Source organism: Physeter macrocephalus, chromosome 7 (assembly GCF_002837175.3).
Source record: "Physeter macrocephalus isolate SW-GA chromosome 7, ASM283717v5, whole genome shotgun sequence".
NCBI lineage: Eukaryota > Metazoa > Chordata > Mammalia > Artiodactyla > Physeteridae > Physeter > Physeter macrocephalus.
Genome location: NC_041220.1, coordinates 54,665,191 through 54,676,534, shown reverse-complemented (window position 1 = coordinate 54,676,534; position 11,344 = coordinate 54,665,191). Strand labels below are relative to the sequence as shown.

Genomic DNA, 11,344 nt, shown 5'->3' with positions numbered 1-11,344 from the left:
GCCACGGGAGAGGCCACAGCAGTGAGAGGCCCGCGTACCGCAAAAAAAATTAAAAAAAAAATCTTATCTAAGTGACCAAGACATTTATTTACTAGCCCTTCTTGCTTAAAAAATTTAAGCCAAGGAGTCGAAGTAGAAGTGGAATTAGTAGATTTTAATGAATTATCGCTTCTGTACAGAACATTAGGTAGAATTATATTAGGGGAAATTTAAAATTGTATTCAAAGAAATAAATAGGACCACTCACGATGGCATTTAATATCAGTCCAGACATTTAAATTTATCACGGATCTGAACTATTTTAACCTTTTGTATGGTAGTTCTGACTTCCTACTGTATCTGTTCTCCTCAAGTTTAGTAATCAAATCAGGGAATCTAAATAGAATAATCTGGCTGGCAAATGAGTGCTAAACTATTTTCTTCCCTTTTCCTTTTCTAACTTCCATTCCCTTTGCCAGTTCTCCTTTGTCTTTAATATCCATTTCACATTTCCTATCTTTATTTTTAAGGACCTCCGTCAAGTTTCACGTTTTACTTTTTCATCTCTCTGCTTTTATTTTAAATGCCTTTGCTTCATAACTCCTTGCTTTTTGCCCCTAGCTGGGTGATCTACAGCAAAATAACTAATCTCAGAGTTTCTGTTTACTCAGCTATAAACTGGGAATTATATACCTGCCTTATCACACTCAGCAGGCTGTTATGACAGCCATATAATTCATAGCTGTAAGTGTTTAAAACTGTAAAAACACTATACAAATGTGTAGTATTAGTATTACAGCAGAGTTTAGTGTTAGATATAAGTATCACTTCCTATTTTTCCCAATTATCCTTTCATCACCATAATCAACACAAAATATTATACAGACACACAAACATTATATTGTTAAGAATGCCATATTTAACAAAGTAGACAAAGCAGAATCTTCCTTTTAAAAAGACTGCACTCTTAAATTTCTTTAACAAGTTGAATTTTTAGGAAGTCTTTTCCTGACTCTGGGGAACTAATTCATTCTAGTCTCTGGAATCAAGGAACTAGAGGTAATATTTGAAAAAGAAAAGAAAAAAAGCAATAAGATTATGTTAAATTTTAAAATACATATGTCAAATACTTGATGCAAGTCATGAACTTTCTTATTTGTTGCTTCTTTTCACGTTGACTCACTATGAATGATGCATTATAATTTTAAAAGACCATACTGACCCTGTGACCTGGGTGTATTACAGTTGCATGCAATGAAATAGGTCTCCTCAAACTGGTCACCAACTTTCAGTTCGGTAGTGACTGCTGTGGTGATTAGTATTACAGGGACAGATTTAGGAGGGACATGACAGAGACGCTGAGAGAGGGAAGGAAAGAAGGAGGTGGCATGTAGCAGAATGAGGGACATTTGACAGTAAGCACTGGGCATATCAATGAGATTTTAATATTTCCACCTACTTTTCTTTTTTCTTTGTGCATTATTTTTTTAAAAAAAAAAAAAACAGTTTTCAACCCAACACTCACAGAGCATCCCATTTTATGATTTACTTATGGACTACGTAGGGAGCCTGCAGCTTTGTCTTTCAAATTGTCTGCCCTTTTTGCCCTGTGGTTTATTGCATTACTGCCATCATTCTGGAGCACCAGCAAGAGATCGGCCTCTGTCCTCTCAATCTTAAAAAGGGAATTTAACAAGTGCATTCAGCTAAGCTGTGTCTTTCTGTTTCATAGGAATCACCACAGTGCTGACAATGACAACCATCAGCACTCACCTCAGGGAGACCCTGCCAAAGATCCCTTATGTCAAAGCAATTGATATTTACCTGATGGGTTGCTTTGTGTTTGTGTTCCTGGCTTTGCTGGAATATGCCTTTGTAAATTACATCTTCTTTGGAAAAGGCCCTCAGAAAAAAGGAGCTGGCAAACAAGACCAGAGCGCTAATGAGAAGAACAAACTGGAGATGAATAAAGTCCAGGTAATATATTAAATATTCTTAGCAATCTTCTTCTGAAATTCAGCAGCAGCATGGTGCCCAGAGCTCTCATAACAGAAAAAAAATTATGAAATATTAGTTTATCTTTAATAAGGCTCCAACCACCCTTCATTTCACATATTTGAAAATTGACAATTGAAGAGGTTAGGTTGACGTTTACATAGATTAATAACATACCTGGGCCTGCAACTCAACCCTAAGTCCATTATTCTTTATTTTAAATTATATAGTTGTGAAACTTTACACAAAAGAATAATTCCGGAGCTACTTAATATATGAATGAGAGAACTAAAGTGAACAAACTCTTACTCCTAAGTGGCAATGAGGCACTATAGCACGACGGTTACAACCACAGAATGGAATCAAACTGCTTGGATTTAATTCCCAGGTCTGCCACTTACTGGCTTTAGAACTTCAGACAAATCAACCTATGTAACTCCTTATCTAACCTCTGCTGTCAGTGTCATCAACCATAAAATGGAGATTACCATAGTATACCTGTCTCTCAGTTATCATAAGGACTAAATGAGTTTTGTTACTTCTTTTAAAGTCTCTTATTTGGAACAATACCTAGTACAGAGTGAGAACTCAATAAGTATTAGGTATTATCATATACAAGACATTGTCAGTATTTTTCCTTTGCTTTTCACTGGTAGATCTTATGACCTGTGTTCTCACTGCGCATTAAAATAACGCTTTGTTTATTCTTTTTAAAGATCCCTATAGTCGCTACTTCTGTGACATTTTTCACTGAAATCATTTGACAATTATTTGCATTGAAATACTGGATCCACGACAAATTGTTTTCAAGATGGCGCACAGGGTGACGACTCAAATATTCATTCACGATTCTGAGCATTGGGGGTACTGCTCTGAATGAGACGAAGTTCCTTGCTCTCATAGACTTTAGATGCTAACGTGGGAAGACAGGCAGTAAACAAACAAGCAATATCGAGAGGATAATTTCAGGTAATAGGAAGTGCTACAAAGAAAGTAAAACAGAGTAATGGGCAAGAGAATGTTTGGGGTCAGGTTCAAGGGAACAGGGAACTTTGATCAGGTGATCAGGAAGACCTCTTTGAGGAATTACCATTTGATCTGACACCTAAGTGATGGAAGCAGCAACCATGCCATGTCCATTCTAGGCAAAGAATTGTGTGACGTGTTAAAGTACTGAGAGAAGACCAATGCAGTAAGAACATAGGAAGTGAGGGAGAAAGAGAATAATTTGAGTTGTGGCTGGAGAATCAGGCAGAAGTCAAATAATGAATCTTCAAGGTGTTTCTTCATGCTCTTTAGTAGGATATCAAAATTTGACAAACACTGTCAGGTAATTAGAAAATTACAAATGAGGAAAACATACAGATTCAGCCAAATGGGCAAAACTCAAAGCAACACACTCAAATAAATTTATACTCTTGTATAAAACACTACGCTCAATGCCATGGGAAAAAGAGTAGGCATGATACTTGCCCTTGAGAATCTTCTGTTCTGGCTGGAAAGAAAATTATGAATGGATTATAAGATAAGACGGGACAGCATTTGTCTTGAAGAAAGGTTGAAGCTTCCTATTATCTGATTGTAGCCATACCAGTTTTAAAGTACTTTAGCAATAAAAATAATTTTTTTAAAGAAAGGGCTTCCCTGATGGCACGGTAGCTAAGAATCCGCCTGACATCGCAAGGGACACGGGTTTGAGCCCTGGTCCGGGAAGATCCCACATGCCACAGAGCATCTAAGCCCGTGTGCCACAACTACTGAAGCCCGCGTGCCTAGAGCCTGTGAGCTACAACTACTGAGCTCACGAGCCACAATTACTGAAGCCTGCACGCCTAGAGCCTGTGCTCCACAACAAGAGAAGCCACGGCAGTGATAAGCCCGCGCACTGCATCAAAGAGTAGCCCCAGCTCACCGCAACTAGAGAAAACCCGTGCGCAGCAACGGAGACCCAACGCAGCCAAAATAAATAAATAAAAGTACTTTAGCAAAAAAAGTATTTTAAAAAAGTACTTTAACAGTAGTTTTCAAGACCACCTCTTTTCTACTCCCATTCCCATCTCAAGTGCTTCTAAACCTACTAGCTGGTCCTCTGTAGAGCTTGGACTGTGCACTGATATATCATGATGAAAGCCCTACATAGATAGATAAAGTGGTGTAGGTTCACTGGTAGGAAAATTCAGAAAATATGTACTGGATAGACACTCAAAGATAGGTAGAATTTGGAGAGGTAAAATGAAGAAAACAGGGCTTTTCAATTGGCTAGAAAAGCAACGTTGTCCAGAGTCAGTAACTGAATGGAAAGGTCAGGCAAACTGAAATCAAATTATTCAGATAAAATAAAGAGATTATAAAACAAACTTTAACCAAACGCTAAGCATTTGCCTTGATTTCACCCTAGGATATCAGAGAACTGTTCTAAGGTGCTAAGGGACAAATAAAGGCTGGAGGAAAGCCTCCTATTCCATATCATATCTAGATGCATAATATATACTGCTCTGAAGAGGCCTTAGTGACTAGCTAATAGATAAGTAGGATGTTCCCATCTAGCTGATCTTTATTTTATAAGCACATGGCTTGAACAACACTGGGCTTAAACAAAGTAATGTATCATTGGATCTCAAATCAGGAAACTTTTATTCCAGGTGAATTGACTTTATTTGAATTCCAAGAGAAAGCATAGAAAAATCCCTCAATTGTCAGAAGATGAAACACATAAAGAAAAAGATGTATTTTTATCCATGGAAAGCTAGACTAGGAATGCCAGAGATGCTTTTCACAGAAACATAAATAGACAACTTTATGCCAAAATTCAAAAACAGATCACATGAAGACACGGCAGAGTAGTTTAATCAAACTAACGCTCCTAGAGATTAAAAATTATAAACGCTGAGCAAAAGTTTTAAAAATCTGCTTGAAGACATGGAAGAGAAACTGAAAACAAGCAAAAACTAGGAGAGAATCAATTCTCCAATGAAGGGAACTCCACTGTGTGAAATCAGTGTTTATACAGCTTTTCCCCTGAGGCCAGGCGCCAGTCTGGGGGCACGTGGGACAGTGAAACATCTGCCAAAAAACTGCAGTTTTATTGATCTGATAAATCAGGGCATGGAGTTTGATACTTCCAGCGTTCCTGGAAATTTTAGGAAGAAGTGAAGCCACAGGAAAAATTCAAAATCTCATGAATCTTTGGTTGATCCCTGAACTACACATGTACAGGTAAAATGCCAAGAAATCCAGAAGGAAAAACAAAAACAACAACAACAACAGCCAAAAAGCGGAAAAAAAAAAAGGAACGAACAGAGATTTCAGCTGTTACCCGCCATATGGAAGTCAAGGTTTGGAGTTTGAATCCAGCATTTAGGACTGGTTGGTAAATACATTAGGCTTTCCACTCAAACCCTTAGGAGTAAAGACTAAGTCACAATAATAAGAGATTCCCCTTGAGTTAAGGGAAAAACTAAAATAGACTCACTCTAACAACTCATAAAACCAAGTCTACACATTCTAGGGGATCTAGTAGTAATTTAACCGCCTTCGAAAACAAAACCCAGCAATCATCAGGGAAGATAACAAAATCCAGTCTTTACAGTGCATCATCAATATGTCTAGTATAATAATAAAAAATTCCTGTACATGAGAAGAAATAAGAAGAAATGCCCATAGTCAAGAGAAAGAAATTTAGCCAAAAAACAGACCTGCAAAAATCTTAGATGTTGGGTTAAAAGATAAGGGCTATAATTAATAATAATAACTATAATTAATGTCTTTAGAAGGCCATAGGAATTAGCCAAAATATCCTAAAATAGTGAATGGTTAAACAAACTATTGTACATTCACACTGTGGGGTACTAGCCCAATAAAAAGTAATGAACCATTGATACAGGCAACAACTTGGATGGATTTCAAGGGCATTAAGCCAAGTGAAAAAAGCCAATCTTAAAGATTATATACTGTATGATTACATTTATGTAATATTCCTGGAATAACAAAATTATAGAGATGAAGAACAGATTAGTGGTTGCCAGGACTTAGTGACAGTGGTGAGGGAAGGAGATGGGTGTGACTGATCATAAAGGGGTAGCTTGAGGGAAATCATTGCAGTGGTAGAATAATTTTGTGTCTTGATTGCAGCGGTGGTTATGGGCCTCTAACATGTAGTAAAATTACCTAGAACTATACACACTATACCGATATCAGTTTCCTGGTTTTGATATTGTACAACAGTTAAGTAAGATATAATCAACGGGAGAAACTGGGTGAAGGGTACCTGGGCTCTCTCTGTGCTATCTTTGCAACTTTCTAGGAATCTACAATAATTTCAAAATTAAAAGCTTAAAATAAAGTCCGTAGGAAAAGATTAACCTAATATATGAAGAGATGGGAAGTATCAGACTAGGATTTGAGACTATAAACAAGAGCCAGTGGAAATCATAGAATTGAAAATTTTATTAGATGGATTAGAATCAGATTTTATACCACCGAAGAAAAAATTAGTATGATTGAAGGTAATATTGGCCTTCTCTCAATCTTTCCATTGCCCCAGTTCTTACTATAATTGCTACTACCTCAGGAATGCCTTAACTGACATGTCTGCTGTTGGTTTATATTTTGTACCCTTGTGATTTGTTCTCATGACAACCTGTGATTTTCCACCTTAGGACTTACCACAATATAGAGTATATGTGTAATTATTTTATTTGTGTAATTATTTTTGTAACCTCTATCTCTCTGCTAATCTCCAAGCTTCCCAAAGACAGGCACCAGTGTCCTTGTCTATTATGTTTATTGTTCTTTCCTTGGTGGCTAGAACTGAGAAAATACCAAATAGGAACTTTTTGAATGAATGACTGCTAGAGAGGCCTTTTTCATTCAAGATGAGTTCTTAGATACCACACAAGGTATTGAGTGTTACATCACAATGTTTTATAAAATTCTTATGTACTCATAATAAGAAAGAAAAGGAGACTATAGTCCATTTTAGCTTCTGCTCCAAACTTACTGTTTCTATCACTTTGATTTTTGACATTTTTTCAAGCATACTTTCTATCAACCTCTGCTATTCTTTCTGAATCACAGTGATATCGCATCAGATAAATACAGTCTCCAAAAAATGTTATGGATAAGATTTTATAAACTTCTTCATATCTAGATGGAATAATAATAGACCAGTACTATCTCAAGGAAATTATAATCATGCCTGTAGCTGCTTAGGTTTTCCAGTTCCTGACTTCCTTATCCTATTCTAAAACCAGGGGCTCAGGCAGACAATGTGTCAATAACAAAGCAAGTGTATCACTTCATCTGTTCAGTGCATCATCTCCAGCAGTGAAGTTAATGATGTAACCTAAGTGGTATTTTAAAATGTTACCCCCTGGTTAAATTTAAGAAATAGAAAATATTATATTTTTTCTTTACTATAATGGTTAGATGATCTTCCCCTTTCCTTTTAGATGCTTATAAACAGTTGAATTCAAATGACATATATGTTCTGGTTGGTCCCAGACAATTTTTATGTGAGGGATCCCTAATATCGGCCTTGGTACCCTAGTGCATAGAGTGGCATTGATCATTTGTCACACATTACTCTGATAGCCTTGGCTGGGCAGTATTGTCAAGGGTATCTATACTGAAGCTTCAGAAGTGCTTGCTTTGTCTTGATTTGTATTTCTACCACTGCACTGAGGCATCTTTTTATATGAGTACAGGTGCTCAATGCAGACATCAGGAGAGTTTCAACCTCCAACGTGATAAAGACAATAGATTCATAAAACCCTCAGGTATCATTTGAAGCTAGAGATGGTATTTAGAGTTTTGAAAGATAGATTACTCAGTACAACTAAGCCGTAAGTAAGCTTCTTCGGGGCCATTTTTGTACTAAGCTGGAACAAATAGAGCTGTATCTGCTGGCCACAATGCCTGCCCATTTGCAAATAGATCCACCTAAGATAGAATGGTTGCATGGGTGGTCTGTGACCAGAAACTGACTCAACATCCTTCTAAGTCATAGGGGACACTGGTGAAACCTGCTGAAGAGTCATACCTGATGCTCAGTTGGAACCCCAAAAGTCAAGAAAGAATTTTTCCCTTCAGAACCAGGTGTTGCTACTGTAATCTGGCTTCTTTTCCTCCCATTCCTATTCTCTATGGTGAATCCTCTATACCTTCAGACAACTTTCTAAATGTAAATAAACTCTGCATTGTGATTAATTCCAGGATACAAAATGCATATGAAAACAGTCTTCATAAATGTAAACAGCTCTCTCAAGTCTAGCTTGGACCAGCTTGATATGCATATTAGCCTTTGAGCCTGGGCTCCACCCCACATCACTGTCTTGCCATCAGCCTTTAATGAAACTTGAACCATTCTGACTTAGTATCTTGGATTCTGGAGAAATCCAGGCAGGCCCTCTGATTTCTAATGACGGCCTGTGTTAACAGTTCATGAACTTCTTTAGCCCTCAAACCCCTGCCCAAATCTGGCTTGGTCCATGTTTTGTTCTCTAGTTGTGGCTTAATTTAACTAATCTTCAGGGACTTCAGCAACCTAAGAGTCTAATTTTCCTTTCCAGGAATCTCAAAATCCCTCTCTCTCTCTCTCTCATCTTCTTTCTGGCATCTAGTCTCCAATTTCTTCTATACTCAAACAGATAGGATCCTTTTGTGAATGAGAGAGAAATCTAACTTACTGGCTTAATAAAATCTAACTAGCTTTAAAAAAAAAGAGGGGTGAGGGAGTTTTTTGGCCCACACAACTAAAAGGTCCAGCAAAGATTCTAATTTCACATGAGGCTATACCCAGATGTTCAAACAATGTCATCAGAGAGCATATCTTGTCATCTCTTTTTTTTTTAACATCTTTATTGGAATATTTTTGTTTTACAATGGTGCGTTAGTTTCTAATGTATAACAAGGTCAATCAGCTATACATACACCTATATCCCCATATTCCCTCCCTCTTGCTACTCCCTCCCACCCTCCCTATCCCACCCCTCTAGGTGGTCACAAAACACCGAGCTGATCTCCCTGTGCTATGTGGCTGCTCCCCACTATCTATCTATTTTACGTTTGGTAGTGTATATATGTCAGTGCCACTCTCTCACTTCGTCCCAGCTTACCCTTCCCCCTCCCCACGTCCTCAAGTCTATTCTCTACGTGAGAAGAACTTTCTGAACATTCTTATCCACACTGGATATTCTTTTTAATATTTCCCAATTAAAGGATGAAAAATAGCAAAAAAATAAATAAATACTATATCCAAATGTGGTGTTGTCATATCAGTAACTAATTATGCAGTCATGTTGTTGAAATGGAGCAGTGACTCCCCAAAGCATCCAAGATTGGTCGATTGTGCTCAGTCTGCTCTTCTGGAAAGACGACTCTAGAAGTCATTTATTCACTAAGCAAATGTTTTTTGAACACCCATTATATGCCCAGCATTGTCCCTTGCACTGGGGATACTGAGATAAATGGCATATAATCCTTGCCCTAGCTTTCAGTCTGGTGGAGCAGTAGAAATTCAAATATGCAATCAATATGCAATGCAATCCTTATTCTAATGGGTATAATCACTACTTTTTCAAATAGGAGGAAGCACAGGGCAATGTGCAAAACTAGAAACAGGGAGATGTGCTGTTCAAGGTCACCCCACAAACAGGCAAGACCAATGAATACCTCAACTAGAGCAACTGCAAAGAGGTTGGAAGAGAAGGAACAGATATATGAATATAAAGTAGAATCAACATGAATTGACACTCTGTTGAACGTAGAAAATGAAGGAGAAGGAAAAGTCAAGGACAATCTCAAGTTCTCAGGTTATAAAGACAGGACCACACTGCCCCTTTTGGGGATAATAATCTTGGAAGAGGAGTCAGTGTGGTGGGAGAAGATGACAACTTCAGCTCTGAACATGCTAATTGTGAGGGGCCTGTGGACAGAGGTAAGTGTGGTCAGTGAGAAGTCAGTTGTAAGAGTGTAGAGCTTAAGAAAGGGGTCTAAGGAGAGAGATGTGGTGATTGAAGCCACAGGTATGGGTAGTATTGCCTAGGAAAAGCTTGAAGTTAGAAGAGAAGTCCTAGGAAGAAGTTCTGAGGAATAGCAACATTGAAGAGCTGGACGCAGAAAGAGGAGCCTGTGAAAGACAACAGTGAAGTGCCAGAAAGTGGGCAGAAAGCCAGGAGAGGATGGTGTCCCAGAAGGCAGGGGAGGTGATGGCTTCAGAAATGGGAGCGTGGTCAACAATACTGACAATAGGAGAAATACTGAGAGAGGCAACAGTGAAAGTGTTCTCCACACGCTGGGTTAACCACCGAGGAGGTTTGATGATCATAACATGAACAATCTCCGTAGAGCTATGGTCAAGGGAGTGAGGAATTAGACACAGAAATCACTTATACAGCGAATGGAAAGTAAGGAAAAGGAGAAAGAAAGTAGAATTACTCTTTCGAGAAGGCTGGATGTGAAGAAAAGGGGATATCAGAGAGCATATCTTGTCATCTCTTTTTTTTTAACATCTTTATTGGAATATTTTTGTTTTACAATGGTGCGTTAGTTTCTGCTGTATAACAAGGTCAATCAGCTATACATACACCTATATCCCCATATTCCCTCCCTCTTGCTACTCCCTCCCACCCTCCCTATCCCACCCCTCTAGGTGGTCACAAAACACCGAGCTGATCTCCCTGTGCTATGTGGCTGCTCCCCACTATCTATCTATTTTACGTTTGGTAGTGTATATATGTCAGTGCCACTCTCTCACTTCGTCCCAGCTTACCCTTCCCCCTCCCCACGTCCTCAAGTCTATTCTCTATGTCTGCATCTTTATTCCTGTCCTGCCCCTAGGTTCTTCAGAACCATTTTTTTTTTAGATCTCATATACATGTGTTAGCATACAGTATTTGTTTTTCTCTTTCTGACTTACTTCACTCTATATGACAGTCACTAGCCTCCACCTCACTACAAATAAGTCAGTTTCATTTCTTTTTATGGCTGAGTAATATTCCATTGTATATATGTGCCACATCTTCTTTATCCATTCATCTGTCGATGGACACTTAGGTTGCTTCCATGTCCTGGCTATTGTAAATAGAGCTGCAATGAACATTGTGGTACATGACTCTTTTTGAATTATGGTTTTCTCAGGGTATATGCCCAGTAGTGGGATTGCGGGGTCGTATGGTAGTTCTATTTGTAGTTTTCTAAGGAACCTCCATACTGTTCTCCATAGTGGCTGTATCAATTTACAAAATAGATAAATAGATAGTTTTAATTGATATTTATAGGATATTCCATCCCAAAACAGCAGATTACACTTTCTTCTCAAGTGCGCACAGAAAATTCTCCAGGATAGATCACATCTTGGGTCACAAATCAA

The 11,344-nt window shown here is 38.2% G+C and overlaps 1 protein-coding gene across 2 annotated transcripts in view; it reads left to right on the top strand.

The window, feature by feature from the left end:
• Positions 1–11,344, top strand: part of GABRB1 (gamma-aminobutyric acid type A receptor subunit beta1) — a 418,665-nt gene that overhangs the window by 397,315 nt on the left and 10,006 nt on the right. The window contains exon 8 of one of the 2 annotated variants that reach the window (XM_024132011.3): positions 1,712–1,956. In XM_024132011.3, coding sequence (XP_023987779.1) covers positions 1,712–1,956 — 245 coding nt within the window. The remainder of the gene's footprint in view (positions 1–1,711; positions 1,957–11,344) is intronic. The other variant, XM_024132012.3, reaches the window with a different exon arrangement.